This window comes from Prorops nasuta, unplaced genomic scaffold, assembly GCF_024137725.1.
Source record: "Prorops nasuta isolate Cenicafe-Biocafe unplaced genomic scaffold, Cenicafe_Pnas_1.2 PNAS00027, whole genome shotgun sequence".
NCBI lineage: Eukaryota > Metazoa > Arthropoda > Insecta > Hymenoptera > Bethylidae > Prorops > Prorops nasuta.
Window position 1 is genome coordinate 1,157,428 of NW_027116824.1, and position 24,520 is coordinate 1,181,947.

The window sequence follows — 24,520 nt, forward strand, 5'->3', positions numbered from 1 at the left end:
CTGTGACTGATACGTGAAAGCGTGAAAGGGTTCCTACACCCTTTTCCACCCCTTTATCCACTCTAGGAGAACACGGGGGTGTCGTGAGACGACGATCAATCACTTCGTGCCACAAGCCCGATGCACCTCTTTCGCTCCCTCCGACCACCCCCCCCCCCCTCTCTTCCCCTTCACAGACTCGCCTAGCTTTCCTTCTCTCTCTCCCTCGACTTACTTTATCCGAGCTATATCCGCTGTCTATTTCGCCTTGTCATTTTACCATTCGCCTATAAGAATTTTCTCTCGTCGAAATGGCCAAACTTTCATCCTGCGTCTTCTTACTCCCCCCCGGCTTCCACGGTATTCTTCGTTTAATGATTCTACTTAGATATCAGTAGCAGGCTGATGCAGCAATTATTTTGGAAAACAGGTGCGCATCGCCGGACCAATTCAAGCGTATTAATTATCATTAATATTTATCAGGTAAAACGTCCGAACAGGTGCTGCGCGGCCGATGGAAGATCGATAAATAGCTCGAAGACTGTACGAACGCGAGAGAAAGAACAATCTTTCGGGGGCAAGTGTGGCTGCAGTAATCATAAGCGAGCAAGGGAGCAGCAAGACTGAAAATCATGGGTCAAGCTCTCTACGGCGGTCTTTATGGTCTACGTTCGTGTCGGAGGATACTAAAACTAATGTATTCATGAGATAATTATTTCTTGCATTCATTACGTGGTAGTAAAGATTTTATAGACCACAATTCCACCCTCGAAATATCTGGCTACTGACAAAGTAGGTTCTTTAGTCTCTCAGCTTTCTTCTTATACTTTCACCCCGCCCCTCGTCTTTCTCTTATTTTTTGGACATTCTTTTTTATACACTCCGCATCTCGATGATACGCGAAACAACCGTGCGCTAATTTATACAAAGACTAATTTTCATTTGACGATATAACGTACTTTGAGAAAATAGTAGAAAACGATCAATGGAGAGGCAAGAAACGGATTTGGGAATTTCGCACGTGTTTCAAAGCTCCCATACGCGATTCTCGTAATCCCGAGCCTTCGAGTCCGTCAACCACCCTCGGAACACTTGAGACTTCCTTTTCCCTATAAAAGGAAACGAAATTGAAATCGGCTTTTCGAAATTGCACGTTCCAAATGTCCCACGAGACGGAAATGCAAACACGCGTCTATATGTATAAGATGGTTTATAGTTTTAGTGAGGGTAAAAGAAAATTCTATCATAACATGGCCAATATTTACCTAAAATAACAAACTTTGTGGTACTAAATACAAAAAATATGTTTGGCTGTTTGTGTATTTGTGTTTTTTTAAATACTAACTTTTGAAATCAGTAAATGAAATGCACTAACCATATTACGACATTTGAATTGAGTTTGGAATCACTGAATACGATCATTAATTTTTTTTGAAAGCTTAATTCACCAAACTTCTCAGTATAGATCCCTTGTGATCGTAAATGAAAAATAAATTACAGACCCCTTTCTTGGAAATAATCTGATTTTTAAAGAGATGTCATGCATAAAGTCCATTCTTATAAAATCTTGTGGAGATTCTCACTATTTCTACGAATATATATATATATATATATATGGATTATTTTCAGTAAATAAAAGTGCATAAAATTATAACAATTTTCGCTAAACGCCTCTACATAAATTAACTAAAAAGTAAATTTATAAAAGCAGCATTATTAGAAAAAAGTAGCTTATTCTTACCCAGTGCATATAAGCTCTCAGTTTAAACATAAACATGACACTATTATCCAATCATCGATGAAACACTTTTTCTACTAAACTTTTTTGAACATCCACTTCACTATAATATACTACAAAGACTGACTTTTATCTGCATTTTCCTGATACACATATGTAAAGTAGTAGGGAACTTAAGCTCCTCCCATGAACAGCTTCCTCCGCCACTTTACAGAAGGAATAGAAGGGTAGAGATTTTTTATAGTCTCCACCCCTTTCAGTATTAACAGTACAATGTAATGTAAGGATAGGAACTTTTGCATCGATGCTTCAGTAAATAATGTTCAATGGTAATTGCATTTCGTTATACCATTAAATAAGCAGACAAAACTTTCTAAAATTACTTAATAAATAGTGTATGAGAAAATTTCTACAAAATAGGCTTTGTACTCAAGGGAGCCTTTTTTTTTACCTATGATAGATCCCTCCTATTTAAAAGGGGGAGCTGACAGGCACAAGTAAAGGGGTAGAACTGCTAAAAAGGGTGATTTTAAGCCACATATAATAATAAATAAGAATACAGCACTAAATTTATGAGAAATGATATGTTCTGCTTATGTTAAAAGTTATTTCTTTTCAAATTTTTAAGAAATGGTATAGGCATTACTGTAATTTAATTTTTTTTTTATAATAATAAAGCTTAAGTAATGTGTTAATATAAATCTATTGATCTTTTTTTGAAACATGTCAATGTTAAGACTTATAAAAGATGCTAAAGTTTCCAAATCAGAGAAATACTTGATCCAACTACTTAATTTAACCACCCTTCTATTCACTGCGACACAAGACCTGCGAAAGACTGTGCTGAACTGAACTACCCTTTTTTTATGTCAAACTGTAGATGCGGGGTAGATTCTGCATCTCCTGTCCAATGAGAGGGAGTTTCCGACCAATCCCAAAGAACGGAGCCTCCATCAGGGATACTGGAGAGGGACGGCTGTGTTAGAATTGGTTTTCGTTGTGTGGCTTTGAGACGGAGCATGCCCTGTACCTACAACCAAATCCTCAATCTAAAAGGGTGCTTTCTATTTCAAATCTAAAAGGTATTGACTTCTGAAAAAGTCTAAAAATTTTTTTAAATATTTTACATTGACTTAAAAAGGTAAGAAAAAAATATTATAAAAGTAAAATATCACTAAAAGGGAAAACAATATTAAAAAATATTATTAACTCATATATTTTTACCAAACTAAATATGCAAGCGACATGTTATTGCCAATACTTTTCCAACCATCAAATGATTTTTGAATACTGCCTCTTCTTTGTAGGAAAGGGGTGACTGGAACCCTTTTGGAAAGGGTGAAAGGATAAAAAAGGGGTCTCCACAAACCCACATGTGATCCTAAAAAAATGTTACCAAATGGTGTGACAAGTTCTGTTTTCTTACCTTCAACGTTTACGCTTTATGTTTGAAATATTATTACATTTATTATTAATAATATCGTCTCTATCATAATAGTTCAAATGATCGGTCTTTTCACTTTCAAGCGAATTTAAATAAATTAGACAATTTGAAGCCGGAGAATCAAATCATTAGAAGATAGTATATATGTATGTACTCGACAATCTGTTATTAATAAAATAATTTAAGAAATTTAAGATCGAAATCCTATAGTAATCAATAGTAATATTATTATTATCGTCACGTGACTCCTAAATTCATTCAATGAAGGCTCAAGCTTTCTTCTGTGTGTACGGTATTGGTATTATCTTAAAGCCCCGCTAAATTTAAATGTTTTTTAAATTATTATAGAAATAATAGTACAGAAAAATGATAAACAAATAAGAATCATATATTAATTAAAATTTATTTCTTTTTACACCTCTTAAAATTACAATTAGCGGTACCATGAGAATTAAGCCTGTCATGGAAAAGAGAATAGTTTCAGTAGCGAAATTGCTAAATGCAACTTTATTGCAATATATTATTATATAAACAATAAAAGTAATTATTGTTATAGCACCTATAATGAAGATTACTTTATACGTCTTTTCTTCGTTCATTAGTTCCAGAGGAATACAATTTTTAACTTGAGGAACATTTAATATATAATTGCAGATTTTATTTTATTATCAAGTTTAAATCAAAATTTTATTTGATTAAGATGAAAAAAATTTTATATTCATAGTTTAAATTTATTTTGAAATAAGTTTGTCATGCAAGGTTTTCGTGAATTTAGCAGTTCTTAATATTATGATTTATAATTTGCTTATAATTTGAGAATGTTGATATTCATGAAGTACATAGGCCAAGTTAAAGCTGTTTCATGTTAGATAAATAAACAAAATTTGTTTTAATACAATATATTGCTCGTTCGCTCGATACATTATTTATAACTTAATATTGTTATATATAATAATATAATTTGTATATTTTATTAAATAAAAAAGGATTTAATATACAGTAGTAAAATTCTTTAAGAATTTACATAATATTAAAGATTCATAAAGTTTGTTTCAGTAGATTGCTATCCTCAACTTTTACCATTTTCTATTAGAATTGAGTATCAAACTGTCTTTTTTACCCACATGGTACTAACAGTAAAAATTCAAGACAAGAGATTTAAGCAACAGTGCTAACCTTTATGTTATTATTAGCAATCAATGCAAAAAACTTTTAAGTTTTTAAGGTTTTATAACAGAATTCAAAACACATATTAATATATTAAAACATTATTTTTTATCACTTTTGTAACATTTTACCTATCAAATTTCGTATTCTTTTTAAATATTAAATAACATATAAGTCGATGATTATAGCGAGATTCAGAAACGCTGCTGTTGGCATAAAAACATGAATAATATATACTTGTAAAAATATAATTAAACATTTTTAAAACGCATCTAATAAATAAATGTATATCAAACAGACAAAACAAAAAAATTCCTTTTAAATAGATTTCGCCTTCGCAGAAATTAATTATTTTACACTTTTGACAGACAGAATCAAAACTCCGCTCGTAACAAGTTCTTTTTGTTATTTATTTACACCAGGACTGCATACCGATATTTTATAAAGTTGACACAGATTATATATCTTTTACGTTACACTGCATTAGGCGTATTTACGCCACAGTTTGATCATCAACAGAATAAATCTTCTTGTCCAATCATTTCAACATTGAAGAAAAGATTGTTGTTTACCTCGTTACAATCCATTATAAAACAGTAAAAATATGATATACGGACATTAAAAATGTTCCTACCAAAATTTTGATATTTTAAAGCAAATGTTGATCACATCAAATAACAACTAAAAAGCAGTTAAAACCTATGCAGAAATTTATTAAAGTAGTATGTACATTATTAATATATCTATATATCAATGGCGCGGAATTAATGTCACAGTTATAGTCCTATTAAAATGAACTTATTACTGTACCTCCGCAATGAGATTTTTTCGGACGGACTTGACTAATTTTTCATTTAAAAAAGTCATTAGAGATTCTAAAATTTCACAATCATAAGTGGAGATTTCATTTAACTTTTTGACCATCCCCCTGATGACCTTCCATAGAAGCTTTTGAAATATTTATTGATTTTACTGCATCTTCCTTAGGCACCTTAGGCAAGGTTATAGCATCTATCGTACCTGACTGAATTGATCGATCCTCCTCCTGCTGCTCCTTAGTTTCCCCATTTTTGATTTCATTTTGTTCTATTTTATTTAATTGACTATTGTCGATATCGCTAGCTTGAACAACAGTAACTAAACCTATTCCAGACGTCCCGTTTGATGATAAATTTAATTTCAAACGATCTCTAGTGTGTCTTAATTCCCCTAACTGCTGTTGAACGTGATCCGGCTCTGTTGAAGATATTTGTTCTTTTTGTTGAACTTCATATCCACTGTCTACTTGATCTTGCTCTTTTAGATACAAAGATGTAGAGCTTGCGCCAGGAAAAAACTGACTGACATATTTGCTATCCCCCAATTGAAATTGAAAAGGACGATTGGAACTACTTACGTAAAATTCATCGTCTCCTACAATAATGAAGAATTTCATATCACTCAATATTGTTAAAATATTTGATTATATAATCTTTTAACTAGAAATAGAAATTGTTTATTTACTTGTATTATTTATATCGTCATAGTCCACAGGATATACGTCCAATTTAGGTTCATCCATCATATCCTCCCAATCTAAAAAGAATAAAAATGTTTTTATTCCGACTCACTGGTCTTAAAACAACATATAGTATATACAAATAGAATCACAGATTGATTCGTTTAGAATGTGCTTTTACACCGTCGGTGAGTTCGTCTATTTCCTTTGTATAAGTTGATATCGTAAAAATAACAGAGAAGTGAAGAAACTGAAGAAAGTACAGTCTAATATGAACAAACCTATAAAGGTATTACTATACCAGCATAAGACGTAGGTGTCCACGTAGTAGTCGTTGATGCTTCTTCCTGATTGTCATAAGACGCCAGTGTTTCCTTAGGATATTCGTAAACGCAGTGGTAACGCTGCTTCTTGAACCAAACGCTCTTCTTTTGATCCTGGACAAATCGCACATCGTCGGTCCAAATGCAGCAAAATATAGTTAAGCTATACCTATGTTTAGCATATGCCTAGTATGTGTAGTTAAAAAGTATGTATGCGCTCTAAATACCTCAAATTATATCTGTAAGAGAAATTCACCGAGGGAAGGAGTTAAGGTTACATGCTTTACTATTTAGTCGAATGATCAAAAGACCTACCAATTCATCCTAGCAGCATAAGCATAACAAAAGGATCAGTTTTATCTTTTAGAACTAAACATTTACGATAAAAAAAATGGAAGAAGTAAACACCAACCAATCAGGCTTAGGCTAGACGTTCTAACGAACTCACCCCTGACTTTAATGTTTTATCTGGTGACCTCAGTGCCGAGCGATGTGGTACTAATGTTGCATTCCAAGCTGATGGTGTAAATTCCTCTTCTTCTTCGTCATCTTCATCGTCTTCGTCGTCTTCATCATCTTCCTCGTCTTCCTCATCTTCTCCATTCATTTGATCTCTTGCCTCATCTCCAGTTGGACCATCACTGTTTAAATTGCTGTTGATCTGAATTGCTTTTACTTGCTGGTCATCATATCTCTATAGAATATTTTAAAAATATATAAAAATTGTAATCGTTCTTAATAACATGAATCAATTACCTTCCAAACAAATTCACCAGAACTAGAACTATTTTCCTCCTCATCCTCATCTTCTCCTTCTTCGTCTTCATCACCTGCTTCATTTTCATCTTGACTTTCCCAATCTCTCTCAACTCCAAAACTTGTCGAAATAATACCATCTTTCAATGGTAAAGGTGATAATGGAAAAGACGATTGTAATTGTTGCCATTTACTTTCTTCTTCAGGACTTGGAAGAGGGCCCCCTCCACACAAGTCTGGTATGCGTGAGTTATCTAAAGATTGTATCATTGATACATTGTAATCTACATTCTCATCTTCAGATATATCATCATTTGTCGTATCATCGTTAGGTAACTGGTGTGGATATCCTTCAAGAAGAATCATTTTATTTGTTTGTGTATCTACAACAAGTACATCTTCCGAAGCTGTCGATTCTCTTGAAATAATAGATGCATCTCCCGAGACGAAAGACTCAGAATTCGCTGTACTTTCCCGTTCTTCCATTATAGGGCTAAGTGGCGTACCGTAAACATTGTACCTACAAGAAAATACATTAAATTAGGACTTAATTTCATTCTTAAAGAAACACAAACATACCTAATAGCAATATCGATGCCTCCGCTATTTAAATTTGACGTGTCTTCTTTTTCATTCTCTTCCCAGCTCTTAATATCGGCGTTATTAAATATGTCCGATTTTTCCTCATCGCGCATTTCTAAAGATTCAATGACTGACATTTGAGCGCGGGGTAATTTTTCTTTCAGTTCATTTCTTATAGCTGTTACATATTCCTCTTCTATACCAAATGATACGTAAGAATTGTCACTTCTTAAACTCATAGTTGAACTGTCTTCATCATCGTTATCAATTTCACAGCCTTTTCGTGGCAAATGTTCTAGTTCCTGTTGATTGAAAGAAGTTTTACTATCTACTAATGAATTCTCTATACTTTCGGAAACATCATCGTTGTCAGATGACTTCTCATGAAGAAAAGTTTTCCCCTTGTTTTCATCCGAAGTTTCTTTCTGCGATTCGTTGTTATTTTGAAGATCAAAATTGACTTGAAAATTATCATTGAGTTCTTTGGTATTTTCGACCAAATAATTCTGATTGGCACTAAGCAAATTTAATGATTTACCAAGATCATTATTTGCGCTAGAAGTATCTTCTATTATCAATCTTTCAGATTCTGGAAGCGCGGCATAGTATTCGGCATCGAGAATTGTATCCAGTTCAAATAAAATCTGTAGTTGCTCATCTTCTCCAATTATTTGCGACGTTTTTGAATGATTGTTCAAAGATTGATCCACCAACGGTGGACATGGACTCTCCTCCTCTTCACAAGACTCTTTATCTCTGAATCCGGAATCTGAGCTTCTTTCATCGTCAGGAGTCGACAAATGTTTTCGATCATCTTCATCGTCATTTCTTGATTCCTTCTCTTCTACATCTAGATCTTCTATACGATTAGAGTCATCAGCGTTATCAATAGAATCATTTCCGCCAGATCGCGGAGTATCCGGAGCAGACGCGAAATTTACAAAGACTTCTGGTGTTTTATTAGATTTTTTCAGCGCATAAGATTCTTCAAATTCATTAAATTCACTTCCGTCGGAGAACCCAGGTATCTTTTGTTCCAAAGCAGAATCTAGAGCATGGTTCCAAAGATCCACATCTATCGCAGATTTTTCAGCAACTTCTTGTTGGCTTGATGAAATAGCACTGGGAAGCCCTGAATGTTCATTTTCCTTAGCTAATGGACTTTGATCAATTAATGAATTATTTCTTTTTTGATCGCAAAAATCGCTATTTTCAGGTACATAACGGAAGAGCGGTAGGTCTGGATCGCCTTTTGACAAAAGTCTTAATACATGCTCTTCCGTGCGAAGGGCTTCTGGGGCTGCTGTCGACGATCCTACTGATTTATGCATATAATTGTGTACAGACTCACCAGAATTGAAAGATAATCTCAATATTGGTGTATCTCCTTGGCTTGTCATTAACGTTAATAATTTCGGCTGCTCTGAATTTTCTACAATATCTGTTTTATCGAAAATATTAGCTTGGACAGAATATCTTAATTTTTTCAATTCCTCATCAAATTCATCTGCGAGGACGGTACTTCTAAGATCACTATCGCTACCAGTTAAAGGTAACTTTTTTTTTCTCTGCTTATCTAATCCTTGCGGACCCATGGAAGCTTCTGTATCAGAGTCTGAGTCAATATGTACAAGTACCATTAGATCAGCTACGGATTTTGATTTCTGCTTTACTTTCTCCGTATAGGCACCTCGCTCGACACGTCCCCTCCAGCTTTCTTCTTCAGTCTCAGACCCTGATTCTATAAGAATCTTGGTATTATCAATACCTGGAGCATTTTTTACTGGATCATTCGGACCCAAGCGAAACGATGTATTTAATTGTACCGGTTGCTTCTCTTCTACAATATTCGACCAGTATTCAGAATCAATGCTACCGCGAAGATCTTGCAGACTAGCACTTCGCGCTTGCAACTTAGATGTATTTGGTCGAGAATTTTCCCATCGGTGTTCGAAATCTTCCTCAGAGTCTTCATTTAGAAGAATCATTTTAATCACATTTAAAGAAATTCTTTTATTCATATTAAGATTTAGGCATAAACGAATTACTTGTAATACATTTCGAGGACAATCTACAAGTTGATTTTGTAATACTAATAAATCAGTCTTTAACATTCCAGAGCTCAATGATAAAAGCATTTGAATAATCTGTTCATTGCTTTTATCATTATAAGGCCTCTCTCCCCATTTCCATATTTCCCATAACAAAATACCATAGCTCCAGAGATTTGCCTGGATTGTAATTTCACGCGTTTCTATCGTAGTTTCTGTGCATTCTAAACTTTCTGGTGCCGACCACCTTATCGGTAATGCGCGATCGCCAACAATATAGTAATCTTCTGGATATTTTTCTACACCAATGCCATAATCGCCTATTTTTGCTGACATATCTGAAGTAACCAAACAGTTTCTTGCAGATAAATCCGTATGTGCAAAGCCATAAGTGTGCATATACTTTAAACCTTCTGCAATATCTATAGCCATTCTGATAGGCACAGTTTCTTTTAGAAGCGCTTCACGCGAAAACCTATCATTATTTGATAATAAAAAGCCTTTGAGATCACCAGATGGACAAGATTCAAATAGCAAAAGATAAGGATCTGTTTCTAAACAAACTCCTAATAACGTTAAAATATTTTCATGTTTTAATTTGAGATACACTGTAGCTTCACCCAAAAATAATGCTTTTTCTTTGGCAGTAGCTTCTTCGGTAAGAATTCTTACAATGATGCCTCCATTTTTGGAACCGTTTTTAGATTCATCCAATTCTGTTCTACCTTCTACAACTTTCCCAAACCATCCATGACCAATCTCTCTCAAGTACTTTAGCCTTTCTCTGGGTGTATAATATTCTACAGCACTAAACCAATCATGGCATGACTTTTGTAGAATAGACCAATCATAATCATGATTTTCATAAAATAATGATGTGGAGGATGGTGGTGGCTTTGGTTTACTGTATAATTTGTTTTGTGGTATAATATGATCAATGGGTATTGGTTCAAACTGTATGGTATCGTTAAAAGAAATTGATCTTGGTACTTCCAATTCTAGTCCTTGAAGGTTTTGCTCAAATCCTGCATCATGGTCAGCACTACTACCATCTTTGAATTCCTGTCAAATAATATAGAACTTTATATTAATACCATCAATATTCAACAACACTATAATTTAACATATAAACACTAAACTAATTTTTTTTTTATTGCATACTTCCTATCACAAAATATCTTCAACTTAGAACTATATTGATGATATAAACTTTAGAACAATATTAACTAATCATAAACAAGTAATATAAAACTTACTTTTTTATTTTCAGAAATATTAAACTACTTTGAAGCCATTGCTTTAAAATTCCTATTCTAAGAGTAAAGTATATCTACATGCAAACATAATTCTTCAATATTAAATAAATGATTACTGTATACTTTAAAGTAATCAGCGTGAAAATAAAAATATTGTATAGTTTGGCTAATTAATATATTTTTATCTAATAAGTCATCTAAATAATGACAGCTCTTTGCAAATGAATCTTTTTTATATAATCTCTTTTAAGCATAAACAAGAGCATTCTAATATTTTAATGATAAAAGTCACTAAAATATAAAATTGTATTCATCTGACAAACCAAGATATATAAGAATAAGAACAAGAAAATATTAATGTGTCAAGATTACAAGTATAAATGCACATCACAAACAATTTAATTTACCTGCTGCGATCTTTCAGCTTTGTCCTACAATTGAAAAAATCTGTAGTTTACCACTTTCATGTTCCATAATTTTGAAGGTTCTAAAGCATGTGATACATCTAAATATTTTAAATAAGAAGAATGGTAATTACCTGAAAACCTTTAGGTTTTCTGTATCTTTGGCAACAGAGGCAACCAGCTAGTGTAAATGCAGTGGCAGTAATGCTAAATAGACCAATGGTATATCTTATCCAATATTGTTCCCACAGCCATAAGTTTTCCTCTTGATGAGTATCTATAAGAAAATTTCAATGCATAGCTAATATCTTATTGCTCAGTAAATAACTGTTATAAATTTACCTAAATGATCTGTTGAAAGTACAGGGTAAGCTGTGAGAGTTGGTAGACCCTCCCACAGAATCCAACATATCCAGTGAAAGTTTTGCATTGCATACAGTACTGTCTTTTAGGCTACTTATGTCATTCTTAAACCTGTCTCATATTTTTTTAGTTTTCTACGATATTAACGAGTTCCGACTTTTACGAAGTAGCTCGCATTCGAGTCGTACATGACGCATATTGTGTTTAACCACAATGACATGCCGATTTGTTACGAAAGTTATCCTTACATATGTCTTTACAAATTTTTCTCTGAACAAAATCGCCAAATCCTACAATGATCGATTATCGGAGCAAAAAACCACTTTCCTCTTTAATCAGATTTCACCTGAAAGATACATTACATATAAATTTCAACTCGATATGTATATGCAGAACATTAAATCCTTTAGCTATCAAATAATTACAAGATATTATTAAACTCTGATGACACTTAAGATATGATAGAGACACTTGACTACAATCACAATATCTAATTCCTGCACATGAACTTTTGTCCATCGATGTTGAGGAAAAGATACAACATATGCAGTACCAGATAAGATTAGCTACATATTTCGGTAATTTTTATATCCCGATCTGAAAATGGACTGAAAAGAGCTATATGAATGAAAATTGGTGATTGTTTATGAGGCTACTGAAGGCTCTAACTAACGTTTCAAGATTGTATGTGAACTTGTGAAGCAGCACAGATATGGCCGATATGGCTGATGGTTGGTTGGTTGGTTTTCATCGTTTTCATTGTCTCCGTCTCCTTTCCTCACTCCCTACTTTTACTTAATGTCACCAGGTGGCTACGGACTACGGTGCGGAGCACAATCTCGCTGGCAAGTTGCTGCCCTGAATCCCTAAATCCTGAATTTTGTTGAATGCAGCTTGTTTCATACAATACAACTTATATCGAAACAAATGTCTTATTCGGATTTTTTTTCGACATTTTATACAACTTATAAATTCTATTAAACAGTTTTTTGATTATGAAGCGTTTAAGAGCAGAAAACAAAAGTAAGTTGCCAAATGATGATAATAAAATAACTAAGCTTCGTGGCTTAAAAAATAAGCTTCTAAAGAGAATATGTGATCTTAAAATAGAATTGAAAGAACAGGAAGAGCTGAGGTAAAGATATTTTGTTTGTTACTGATTAAACCAAAATGTATTTCTGAAACTATTCATCATATACTGTTACATATAGCCTTAATTCAATAGACGAAAGTTACATTAGTGACCTTTTAATAGAGGACCAAAAGAACTTATTGGAATGTCCATATTCAAGTAACAAGCATAAGAAAAAATTAGTAGAGATTTCATCTATTGTAAATGGTATAGAATTTAATGATGTTGATAAGCAATGGGTTAAAGATAATATTTACAAATATGAAGCTATTGTTGTACTAACTCATATAAAATTCTTCATAGAATTATTAATTGATAAAGAGGTAAAGTACATGAGAGACTTGTTTAAAATTGTTATGGGTATTAAAATTGATTTCTTTCCAGGAAAGTGCATTTCAAGTTCTTGATATAACATGTCATTTTGTTCAATTGGATAATAAATATATACAGGAAGTTACTCCTTGGACAGAACTTTTAACTAAACAAAAGAACTTTTCTTTGTTTATGTCAGGTAAATGACTATATAAAAGTCACAAAACTGTAATTGTTTTGTTTAGTATTCAACGAAGAATAATATTTTTTCAGCTGTTTCTGATTATAATGAGTGGTCAGCGTTACGTTCAAAAATCCTAAATGATGGAAAAACAAAGAATTATGTGACCATTTTAAATACTTGTGAAAAAGGTGGAGGGATTTCTATAAATATGCATCTGTCTCATAATTCAAAATTAATATATTTAAAGTTGAATTGGGTATTGCAATTTGTAGAGAAAAAGTTGAAAATTGAAAATTTCTTTACAATCACATCTACAAAAGAAGGTTATTCATTATATCATATTTCTTTAAAAATAATGAATAACATAAATGTATATTTATTTAAAAATGTTGTGTAATTTCAGGAGCAGGTTTTGTAGAAGAGTATAAAGAATTATTGAAAAATATCTGCTGTAAAGTATTAAAAAGAAATGAATTGTTACGTCTATGGAGTAATTTGTATAGTTCCATGAATCAATATGAAGAAAAGAATTTTGTAAAAGAAAAAAAATAATTCCTATTAAAATAAGTCATTTTTATATATTTTTAAAATAAATAAGTTTTATATAAAAATTTACATTCTCTTTTAATTTCTAAAGATCACAAGTTCTACATTTATTCATTTTATAAAGCCTTAAGCTTTATTTTATATATAATTTTCTAATGGCTTTACCGATTTACAACTATCTGTGGATACTGGTATGTACTGGACTCTAGCTAGAGTCTATGTACACAAGTCTACATATGTAGACACAAACCTTAGGCCCGGTCTTACAGGTCTCAATTAAATTAATTATGCTATATTATATTTAACATAAAATATATCATACGAAATACTCTACATATATTCCGCGTGACATTTATTATAGCATAATTAATTTAATTGAGACCTGTAAGGCCCGGTCTTACAGGTCTCAATTAAATTAATTATGCTATATTATATTTAACATAAAATATATCATACGAAATACTCTACATATATTCCGCGTGACATTTATTATAGCATAATTAATTTAATTGAGACCTGTAAGACCGGGCCTAAGACCGGGCCTTAACGGGATCCCTCAAGCCCTCTGTAGCCAACATTACGGAACGAAAAACGAGAGAGAATTGTCCAGCGCTATTTTTCGACCGATTTCAATGTTTTTTGGCTTGTTGGAATTGTTAGGACTCGCACCGTGTCATAAATAAAGCCGTATTTTCCAAAAAACGTAAAAAAAATAAAATTGTTTAAAAATTTGCATTAATAATATTTAAACGCAAAACAAATTGAAAAATCGAGCTTCTTTATGACGAGGTGCCAAACCTAACGATTCCAACGAGCCCAAAAACATTGAAATCGGTTGAGAAATAGAGCCGTACCATTGTCCCGCGTTTTTGAGGTGGACGAAAACCAAAAATTTTTAGAAAGAAAGCTAGGCTTCCTCCCCTCTCGCGGCTCACGCTAACGTGTTCCCCCACTCCAGCATCGAAACTTACTGCAAAGCTTTCCTCATATTTACGCTATTCTCCTATCTGTAGCTATACATATATAAATACTGCTAAAATAATGTTGAGAACATTTCATCTTTCCGATATAATGAAATTGCTAAAAATGCAATTATCATTTTGAAATAAAATTGTAGAAAAGGAGATTTCGTAATGCTTGAAATATAGGGCATACGGCGAAACGCGGGACAATGGTAAAGTCGTATTTTTCAACATAATTTGATGAAACTAGTAATAATTAAAGCCATTCTTCATGTAGATTGTCCTAAAGAGCTCGCATTTTCGGTAAAGCTTATAGTTTTTCAGCTATGAACGATTGAAGTTGCACGGCGCACAAATACATATTTCCTCTCCCGCTTAGATCAGCTGTTGCGCACGTCCATCCTCAATCGCTCATAACTGGAAAACTATAAGCTTTATCGAAAATGCGAGCTCTTTAGGACAATCTACATGAAGAATGGCTTTAGTTATGACTAGTCTCATGAAATTCTATTGAGAAATACGCATGTACCATTGTCCCGCGTTTCGCCGTATGCCTTATATTTCAAGCATTACGAAATCTCCTTTTCTACAATTTTATTTCAAAATGATAATTGCATTTTTAGCAATTTCATTATATCGGCGAAATGAAATGTTCTCAACATTATTTTAGCGGTATTTATATGTGTATAGCTACAGATAGGGGAATAGCGTAAATATGAGGAAAGCTTTGCAGTAAGTTTCGATGCTGGAGTGGGGGAACACGTTAGCGTGAGCCGCGAGAGGGGAGGAAGCCTAGCTTTCTTTCTAAAAATTTTTGGTTTTCGTCCACCTCAAAAACGCGGGACAATGGTACGGCTCTATTTCTCAACCGATTTCAATGTTTTTGGGCTTGTTGGAATCGTTTGGTCTGGCACCTCGTCATAAAGAAGCCCGATTTTTCGATTTGTTTTGCGTTTAAATATTATTAATGCGATTTTTTAAACAATTTTATTTTTTTACGTTTTTTGGAAAATACGGCTTTATGTATGACACGGTGCGAGTCCTAACGACTCCAACAAGCCCAAAAACATTGAAATCGGTTGAAAAATAGCGCTGGACACTTCTCCTTCGTTTTTTGTTCCGTAATGTTGGCTACAGAGGGCTTGAGGGATCCCGTTAACTAGAGCAAGAATTGTAAGGGCGCGTTTACACTTGCAACCGAACAGCGAACCGAACGTCGTCGAATCGGGAATACTTAGGAACCACACACATACTACATACCTTCATATGTATATGTACGCTATAGCTGAACATACACGATTCAATTTCCCACTGTGTGCTTTCACACTTTGGGTGCATCAAGCACAACCGCTCAGTGCTCAGTGAGCGCTCGGTGAGCACTCGCCAAATCCCCTAGACAAAAGTACTGGATGAAACTGCTCATTAAGCTGCTCAGAGTGAGCGCCCGCCATTTTCGTGAGCCTAATTTTCAGTCGCTCCAGCCAGACGCTCACTCAGCCTCACTTTCTGCTCACTCTGAAGTTTTCGCGCGAAATTTAAAAGTTACTTAACATCCCTAGATCAGTAAAATAAATTTGAAATGGTTGCAAGTAGTCTGGGATATCGTTTCGTTGTAAAAAATTTCCTATTTTCTTTTAAAAGTGAAGAAACTTTAATTAACTTTTTAGAAAATAAAACATGGCATTTGAGCAGCAATACAATATTAATGAAATATTATATGCAATTACAGAAACGGAGGATATTAATACAAGAATAAATAATGGTAAGGTTAAAAGATAAAAGCTCATTGAAATCCGACTATTATATATATAAAAAGTATAGCTGTAATATTATGTGCCTTTTATGTAAGAATGAGCATTGAGCAATAATAAGCGTAATGTCCACACGTCCAGTATATCGCTTAGCGCTCACCAATCGGCTACTTGTGAGCGCTCAGTAAGCGCTCACTGAACAGCTGTGCTTCTGGATGCACCCAAATGTCACTCACAGTAGTCACAGTTGTCACTTATCGAGAAAACTATATATTTATATATATTCCTATATGTATATGTATGTATGTAACTGATCATTTTAGCCTCTAAGTATAAATCCTAATGATAGTTTTTATTTTACAAATATGAAAAGTAATTTATCAGATTTTACAATTAGCAATGTGTGGATAAACCAGATTTTTAATAAAAATGTGAAAGAAGAAAAATATAAATATAATAATTGTTTTTTGGTGTTTTGGGGAGTAATATTCCATGTATTATTATTATGGGGAATTTTAGACGCAAATTTTCATTCTCCTATTATCCAAGGATTGCCTATTACACCAATAACGAAAGATGCTCCAGCGAAGAGACTATTTTTATTTATTGCAGATGGTTTAAGGTTTAGGACATTCAATCAAGATACACCCCCATTTTTAAAGTTAGAAATTGTAGTAAAACTATAAATATTTTTGTATGGATTTCTAAATGATTTTTATTTTTAGAGATATGATGAATAATAAAGGTACATGGGGCATCTCTCATACTCAAGTACCAACAGAATCCAGACCTGGTCATGTAGCTATTACAGCTGGTTTGTATGAAGATCCAAGTGCAATTTTTAAAGGATGGAAAGAAAATCCTGTCAATTTTGATTCTATCTTTAATCAAAGTTTTTTAACATGGGCATGGGGCAGTCCAGATATTATTTCTTTGTTTACAAAAGTAAGTAATCGAGGAAATATAAAAGGAGAAAGTTATCCTGCTGAATGGCAGGATTTTAATTCAGCTCCTACTCAAGTATCTAGATTGGATAAATGGGTCTTCGATAAGTATTGGGAATGGCTTAAAAATAATGGAGAAAAAATTAAATCTATGACTGGTACTATAATATTTTTTCATCTACTTGGCTGTGATACTATTGGTCATTCACTCAAACCCCATTCACAGTAATTATTACATTATATTCTAATATAAATATTTTAAAATAAATTAATAATGCATATCAAATATGTTTTAGAGAATATATAGAAAATATTAATTTTATTGATAAAAATATTAAAGATGTAGTAGAAAAGACTGAAGATTTTTTTGGGGAAGGCACAACTGCTTATGTATTTACTGCTGATCACGGCATGACAGACTGGGGCTCCCATGGTAGTGGATCATCAGATGAGACTGAAACACCACTGATAGTTTGGGGAGCAGGTGTAAATTCTCGTGGAATTCGACATGATGTTAAACAGGCTGATATTGCACCTTTGATATCAGCTTTGATTGGAATTCCTATACCAACTAACAATGAAGTATGTAAAGAAAGCATAAAAAGTAATTCATTCAAAACATAAAATACCTGCTTTATGTCTTAGGGCATCTTGCCACATTATTATTTTGATCATAAAAACAAAGGCTATGCATTGAAGGTATTAGTGAGTAATATTGAACAATTAAAATACCAAGTGAAAGAGAATCAACTTATGAGCTGTTCAAATATTGCCTCCAACCAGTGGGAGGAAGAATTAAATCAAATAGTTGAAAGTGTTAAAGAAGATTTAGATAAAGATGATGTAATAAATGCATTTGAGAAAGGAGATAATGCAATATTACTTCTTAAAAAACTACTTTCCTATTTTCGTCTTTATCAACGAGGACATTTTTTATTTTATGTTACATTAATGTGGTTTGGCTGGATGACATTTTTGTTCCTTCAAATAATTGGTACTGAGCGATCAAATATTATTAGCTGGGTACTTAATTTATGCAACCTAATATTCATAGGTATATTTATTGTACTCTTTCAGGCACAACTAGGTAAAAAATAATATTTATTAATTATTAATAACATGCTCTGTAGATTTAATTTTAACATGAAAATATAGTTTCAGGGTGCAAGAATTGGAGACTCCTATTTTATCAGTCACTCGCACTGGTATCCATTTATTTTGGAGTAAGATGTGCAATTTTGTTTTCACCACAACTTAGAACACATAACCCAAGAAAAATTATCATGCAGATTTTAGAAATCATATTCTTACTAATAGGAATGTTTATGGGTCTTACCAAACGTTGGACCCTTAGTGTAATATTGTTAATTCTTTTATTGCAAAGGCTATTAATGAGAAACGCTAATTCAACATTTTTACTAACTACTGTAGCTCTAGCAGTATTTCCGCTTCTTCCAGTTGTGGAGCCGTATCCTCGAGTATATATTGTGTAAGTCCAATACACAAAATTATTTAAAATAAAAAGAGTTACTTAATATCTTTAGTTTCTTTTAGACAATCGAGTATAGCTATTGTGGTATATTTAATTGCCAAATCAGAAGTATCATTCTTCTGGAAAATAATAGAAGTAAGCAGATTAATCATTACAGCAATTATTTACTTAGGATTAATAGATGGCAGACAAGGAATGTCCTGGTTCATCTTATTAAGCTCATTATTCTCCATATGGACTTATCCTTTGGAAATAAATAAAAGGCTAAAGGGGGTAGCACTCAGTCTGTTTTGTCCCTTTGTTCTTTTATCTTCGTCCTACGAGCCACTATTTTTCATAATCCTGAGTATTCATTTACTTTATTGGCCTCATTCTAAGTCGAAGTTTGAGGCTTCCAATATTGAATATTTCATCAGAGCTGCAACTTTTGTATCCTTCTATAATTTATACTAATTTCATTTGTATTATACAATTATATTATTTCTTAACAGAACCAACCATAGATGCTGTACACCTTGGTCTGTTTTTTTGGAACAGGCAATATGGCTAGTATTAGTTCATTCGACCCATCCTGGACTCGTCACTTCGTAACAGTTTTCTCTCCATTTACAATGTTCTCTCTGATACTATTCAAGATCTGCCTGCCATTAATACTGTTAGGGAGTGCAAGTCATATTCTTGGAAAGGACGCTAATTTTTTGGCTGTATTATTATTGGGGGATTGTCTATCGTTACCGTTCATGTACTATGTAACACCACAGGGTAGCTGGCTTGATATTGGAAGTACAATCAGCAGATTCGTCATTGCTGTTACCTTGCCGTGCCTTGTATTCATCCTTCAATACCTATCACACCCGTTGATGAGAATTAGCGTAGCGACATTATTCAATTCTTTCATAAATAAGTCTCACATTGTATAAAGTTTTGTAAAAAAAATATTAAACAATTATTAAGATAGTTTATCCATCGATTTATGTTTCACGTCTTTTTTACAAACGCTAGAGTTACTTATTTATTAAACATACGTACTTAAAATTAAGAGTCTGAATCAAGTTATTAGCTACAACACTAAATGGCTAATGACAATTGAAATAAAATGATCGATTTTAAAATTTAAATTCTTTGTACTTTTTCGACGATTTCGTATCTTGCGTCTGCTGTCTCTTACGTTTACTCTGAAAAAAAAGAAATGTGCATTAAGAAAATTATAAAGCAAAAAAGATACTTTTGAATGTTATACGAACCTTTTGTCTTTGCACGTGATCTTGCAACATGTCAGAAAGATCCTCTCGGCGTAGATTTGCCTGACGTGATCTCATCGTTTCCTCGTATCTGGAAGCCATTGCCTCAGAGTCAAGATCCAGCTCGCTCGGGTCAAGAGCAACCTCAACGGTGCCATCTTTTTCCACTCTAACATCAGAGGCTGTTCCACCGATAACGCGACGAGCGGCTATAACTGATGGCGGTGCTTGACCTCCAGCAGCTCCTGTCATATCGTAGACATGCGTGCTTCCCATCATACTTGCACCCAGACCTTCTGTTCGTCGTTCCTGATATTTTATAACAATCATTTAATGTTAATAATGATAAATAGCGAGTTGTAAAAATTTAGTAAACAAACATGTAAGGTAGGTTTTTCCATCTATTGATCAGCGTATTAGTAAATATATATATCATTAAAGCTTGAAATTTAATAGAATTTAATACATAATGTTATTTTTTCTAAGGAGATAAATATTAAAATTGGAAAAAATGGCTCTCTTACCTGAAGAACGGTGTATAAAGCAGGAGTATCTCCCCCTTCCATCTCGCTTTCAATTTTTTTCTTCCTGAGTTCGATGGTCTCGGGGGTTTCTAGTCCAGCAGGAATGGAAGTGATTCCACTAGGAGTTACAAGTCCCTCTGCTCCGGGTGTAACGAGTCCACTAGCATCCCCATCAACGTCTTTACCATCTCCTTCACCATCGGCTCCATCTTCACCATCCTCGTCTTCTTCTTCTTCCCCAGAAGACTCAGATTCAGGTTCACCCCATTTACCCCGGTCAACTTCCTCGTCCAGCGCGTCGGCTCCCAAAGTTCTCGTCACTCCAAAAACGTCACCGTATAAAGGTCTTCCAGTTTCATCAACAGGTGGTTTTCCCCAACCACCAGCATGGTATCCGAAAGCACAGCCTTCTGGTATAGGTGCATTTAAACCTGGTATTTTCAAATTAGGATAACTAGGTGGTGGTCCGTATCGTTGCATGGCAATCAACCATGGCGGTGGAACCTTCATAAAAGAAAAACCACCAAATATAGTAAATTGTAAGCAATAGATAATTTTTTAATCAACCAATGCAGTTTCCGATTAAAAGCGCGATCTGATTGCACGTACACACGCACAATGTCAAGAAGTACTGTGAGATAAACAGTAAAGGAATATAGTTCCTATGCTACAAACTATACTGCTTTAATATATAGTGGGCATCATCAGATTTAAGGAAGGTTTTTCTACCAGTCGGTAAAAGTCTTGGTGCTTTATTCATTTGATAAAGCTTGAAATTGAATAGAATTTATTACAAATTATAATTTTTATTAAACAAATCAATTTTACCAACAGGTAGGAAAACGCACTTAAATTTTTAAGTCTTTAGTTATACTTATCATATTTTATTTTACCAACTAATTCTGAACTTCAAGCGCTAATCCCGCAACAATTAGATACTGCGATAAGAGGGGTCACCTGGATCATTTTTTATAAATTTTCATAAATGAAAATTGAAGTTTCTATCCTTTTTTAATTAAATAACTTTAATATTATTCTTAAAAAGATTGTGACATTTTTATAATTAAAATAAGACCCAAAACAGCACAAGTAGGTTGATTTCTAATTATTTTATAAATAAATTTGTACAAGTTCATTAATATACACACTTCTAACATTAAATAATGCATGTTTGTTAAGGAACTTGAATCAATTTACTTATAAAACAATTTGAAAAAATTTTTAATACAATTTATAAACTGATTTTACTTATAAAAATGCAAATAATTTTTAATTATATTAACATTTTTTACTTAGAGATATGCAAACTATAATTGGCCTTGAGAAAGGAAAACTAAAACGAGTGTACCAAGTCTAATCTATTATTGCAATATCTGTTGTTACATGATTAGTACTTAGGACTAGAATTCAATGGTCAAAAAACAATACTTTTTCTGGGTAGCTATTTAAAAATATTTTAAAATGTACCCTTCTCTAAAATTTATTGTACTCACTTTATGACAGTTTGGTCCAATTGGCATCCCCAAGGCAGTACGCAATTCATCAGACAGCTCTCCTGGTTTTTTTTCCTTCAATCTAGTTTCAAACTCCTTGCCTTCATAGTAAAGATCCCCATGGATGGTCATACGAGGCTTGGTTTGCCATTTAAAGAAAGCATCATGGAGTTTTTGATAGTCTATATCAATTTTACCAAGTTTTGGACGGGCTCTTTCTCTCATTTTGGCTTTTAGAGTACGACCTTCATCCCTTTCTTGAAGGCTGGCTCGCATTTCAGTTATTCCAGTGCGCCTAATGAAATCTGGTAGGTCAAATGGAGGCTTCTCAATACCTCGTTTGCCTTGTAAGTATTTCCTCTTGAAACACCAGTGTCTTGGTACTGGAACTGTGTTTCTGTGAGCTTTTAACTGTACCAGGAGCTTTGGATCACGAGCTGTTACATCATGCATTTCAACTACATCTGGTCTAGCTACCAACTGTTTTAATTCTGCTACACTCAGCCTCGTCAACCGTTTGAGTTTTCTCTTAGATAAACGTGGAGCTCCATTCTCCTCAACTCCCTGTTGCTGAGCATTTAGAAGTCCATCCTCATCATATTCATCCACTGGGGGAACTTTGCTTAGAATTGCAGGTTGTACAGAAAGAAGAGGATACTGGCCTATTGCTTCCACTTTATCATCAGCTGACTTCGAATCTGGTTCTGTGAGTTTAAAAGCTTCAAACACTCTAGCAAATTGTCGATACATAGGTTCCAAATCATTAATTGTAGGTATTTCTTGAATATACTCTATCTCAGGAGCATCCTCATTTGATTGTTCCTCTACAGTATCTTTTGTTTTATTTAAGTCGGAAATTAAAATATGTCTCCTTTTTTTCTTCTTCTTTTTCTTTTTCATTTTATTTGATTTAGCACTTCCCTTTTCGTTCGAGGCTGTTTCTGACTCTGCTGTATCATCAATAGCAGCAATAAATTCTTTCGAAGCTTCCAACTTTGATGTTTTTCCACTATCATTGTCAAGATCGCTTCCAAGCTTCTTTACTCTTTCCGTTTTCAATGCAAAAACCTGCTCCAAAGCTGCTGGCAATTTTATAGGAGCATTATTAGAATCTTGTTCACTATCCATTGTTATTTGAGCATCCGGATTATTTACTTGTAAGCTTAATAAACTTGGCAATGAATTTTGGTGTTCCATTTCGATTATACACGCAAAAAGTTCACGGAATGCTAACCTGTTAATTCGTTCAGGTTACAATACAAAAGAGGTTATAATCATCTAGTTATAATTTTTATTACTATTAGAGATAGGCATGCTAGCACGTCGACCGGTGCCGTTCAGTGCCGTTGCACTGACAAGGAGACAACAAGAAATTCCCTATGCAATAAAATAATACAGAAAAATAAGGCACTTATTTATTATAAAAATGAATATAAAATTATTTATTTCTGAAAATTTTCTACAACTTTATGTAATTAATATTTTATGCATCTGATTACTATTCCTTCATTTTCTATATCATACATATATACATACATACACGGTGTATGTATACATACATACTACTGTATACCACTGTATACCAACAAGCGTAGTGCCGCGAAGCGGACAAAGTTTGGACATAAGAATAGCTCACTATAATTAAATATTATCATCGTAATGAGAAATATCAGTTTCATTTGCATAACTTCTTGAAGCCTCTACTTATGTACATTCTGAAAGGTTCCTAGCAAAAAAAGTATATTTGTATAATTTCGAAAATAAATGACTTTTTACATCCGTCGTCCTCTAGTGCGCTTTCTGCAATGATACACCCGGTATAAACTAGGATCAAAATCAAAATTTTCAATTAAATAGTACATTTTTTAAAATATAAATAATTATCTTTATTTTATATATAATTTCAATACAAAATTATAGCCTATGCATGTATTAGACAATTTTTTAATTTCAAGTGTCTTATAAATGTTTGGATAAATATAAATAACTGCAGCATCTATATAATTCCATATACAGCACAAGTGCGAAGGAGCAGACATCCTTATTCACAGTTCACACATCTCTAAGCATCTGTAATATATAAATTGTATACAAATATATATAAGAAATGTTTCAGTAGATGTGAAAATGTCCGGCCCTTACATTTATGCTGTATGGAAATAGAATTTACTAAATTCTCTACGGCTTTTCTATGAATCATTTTTTCTACGAAACTTATTTATTTTGAATTTTTAAAATCTAAATCCAGACTTTAGTACTTCATATATATATATAGTTGTTTACTTATAAATAACTATAATCGATTATTTTAAATCAAAATGCTTTCCAGGCATTAAAAACAAAAAGAAAATCAATGTTAGAAATAAATACATATATAA

The 24,520-nt window shown here is 33.3% G+C and overlaps 4 protein-coding genes across 9 annotated transcripts; 2 read left to right on the forward strand and 2 right to left on the reverse strand.

The window, feature by feature from the left end:
• Window positions 1-3,539: 3,539 nt before the first annotated feature.
• On the reverse strand, window positions 3,540-12,312 carry LOC136782539 (uncharacterized). 6 transcript variants are annotated; one of them, XM_066742033.1, is made up of 11 exons: window positions 12,235-12,312; window positions 11,987-12,169; window positions 11,541-11,907; window positions 11,333-11,475; window positions 11,202-11,225; window positions 7,485-10,600; window positions 6,906-7,425; window positions 6,598-6,843; window positions 6,128-6,263; window positions 5,832-5,903; window positions 3,540-5,741 (listed from the first exon to the last, which is right to left on the reverse strand). In XM_066742033.1, the coding sequence occupies exons 3-11, from the start codon at window positions 11,626-11,628 to the stop codon at window positions 5,233-5,235; spliced, it is 4,854 nt and encodes a 1,617-aa protein (XP_066598130.1). In that variant the 5' UTR covers window positions 11,629-11,907; window positions 11,987-12,169; window positions 12,235-12,312; the 3' UTR covers window positions 3,540-5,232. The 6 variants fall into 6 exon arrangements, with proteins under 6 accessions (XP_066598130.1, XP_066598131.1, XP_066598129.1 ...); XM_066742034.1 differs by adding an exon at window positions 6,465-6,473 and having other exon boundaries at window positions 11,987-12,294; XM_066742032.1 differs by having other exon boundaries at window positions 11,987-12,294.
• An 82-nt stretch (window positions 12,313-12,394) lies between these two features.
• LOC136782532 (uncharacterized) lies at window positions 12,395-13,804 on the forward strand. Its single transcript, XM_066742019.1, has 5 exons — window positions 12,395-12,696; window positions 12,773-13,016; window positions 13,078-13,204; window positions 13,279-13,512; window positions 13,593-13,804. Exons 1-5 carry the CDS (start codon window positions 12,557-12,559, stop codon window positions 13,739-13,741), a joined length of 894 nt encoding a protein of 297 aa, XP_066598116.1. The 5' UTR covers window positions 12,395-12,556; the 3' UTR covers window positions 13,742-13,804.
• Window positions 13,805-16,765: 2,961 nt separating this feature from the next.
• On the forward strand, window positions 16,766-19,980 carry PIG-N (Phosphatidylinositol glycan anchor biosynthesis class N). Its single transcript, XM_066742059.1, has 7 exons — window positions 16,766-17,109; window positions 17,174-17,617; window positions 17,689-17,974; window positions 18,038-18,479; window positions 18,548-18,881; window positions 18,947-19,313; window positions 19,388-19,980. Exons 1-7 carry the CDS (start codon window positions 16,814-16,816, stop codon window positions 19,802-19,804), a joined length of 2,586 nt encoding a protein of 861 aa, XP_066598156.1. The 5' UTR covers window positions 16,766-16,813; the 3' UTR covers window positions 19,805-19,980.
• Sf3b2 (splicing factor 3b subunit 2) lies at window positions 19,837-23,408 on the reverse strand. The gene is made up of 4 exons (XM_066742060.1): window positions 22,143-23,408; window positions 20,650-21,153; window positions 20,129-20,434; window positions 19,837-20,059 (listed from the first exon to the last, which is right to left on the reverse strand). The coding sequence occupies exons 1-4, from the start codon at window positions 23,337-23,339 to the stop codon at window positions 19,991-19,993; spliced, it is 2,076 nt and encodes a 691-aa protein (XP_066598157.1). The 5' UTR covers window positions 23,340-23,408; the 3' UTR covers window positions 19,837-19,990.
• Between the last annotated feature and the right edge of the window lie 1,112 nt (window positions 23,409-24,520).